Source organism: Suricata suricatta, chromosome 10 (assembly GCF_006229205.1).
Source record: "Suricata suricatta isolate VVHF042 chromosome 10, meerkat_22Aug2017_6uvM2_HiC, whole genome shotgun sequence".
NCBI lineage: Eukaryota > Metazoa > Chordata > Mammalia > Carnivora > Herpestidae > Suricata > Suricata suricatta.
This window is the reverse complement of record NC_043709.1, coordinates 104,109,030-104,109,733: the sequence shown is the minus strand read 5'-3', so window position 1 is coordinate 104,109,733 and position 704 is coordinate 104,109,030. Positions and strand designations below refer to the sequence as shown.

General features: G+C 61.2%; 1 protein-coding gene across 1 annotated transcript in view; it reads left to right on the top strand.

The window, feature by feature from the left end:
- Positions 1-621: 621 nt before the first annotated feature.
- HDHD5 (haloacid dehalogenase like hydrolase domain containing 5) overlaps positions 622-704 on the top strand; it is a 17,402-nt gene continuing 17,319 nt past the window's right edge. The window contains exon 1 of the mRNA XM_029955277.1: positions 622-695. Within this exon, the coding sequence (XP_029811137.1) occupies positions 646-695 (50 nt within the window). The 5' untranslated portion in view covers positions 622-645. The remainder of the gene's footprint in view (positions 696-704) is intronic.

Below are 704 nucleotides of genomic sequence, written 5' to 3'. Positions count from 1 at the left end.
AGCGAATATTTACTGAACGACTACAAGAATGAATAATTAGTATCCTACAAGCATTCCTTGATTGGGGTTCAGGAGACTTGAACATCGAAAGAAAACTTTGCCTCCTCCTCCCCCCTTGCAAACAAGGACTGGTTCCCTCCACACAGTTTCTCTTCTCTCGTGAAGTCACAGAGAATTGAGGGAGCCGAAACTTCAGTCTGGAACGCATGATCCACGAAGTCCGCAGATACATAGGCCGTGCATACGGGCCTGCTCATCCCAAGTGTCTTGTCTACAAAGCGGCCAGACCTTGCCTGCGCCTCAACGCTTAAACAGAACCCGGGGCCCCGCCCGCTGGGCAAGAACCTTCGGCACCTGGCCAGTCCCAGCTCCTGCTCCTGCCCCTACCTTTGCCCCTGTCCCGCCACGCCCCCTGCTTGACTCCGTGCATCTTCGACTCTGAACCCAGTCAGACTCCTATCCCCAAAGGGCTCGCGCTCCGCCGGGTTTTCAGACATGTACCCAGGACTACAACTCCCGAGATGCCGCGGGCGTCAATGGGCCCGAGAGCTCCCCGGCCGCTGATTGGCTGAGCGGCGGGGACGTGGGCGGGGGTGGCCGCGGGCCGGGGCTAGCTGTCCGCACGTGCGCGCGACGGGCGGCCGGATGGCTGTGCTCCGCAGCCTAGCGGCGGTCGGTGCCGTGCCGGGGCTCTGGTGGGGGGC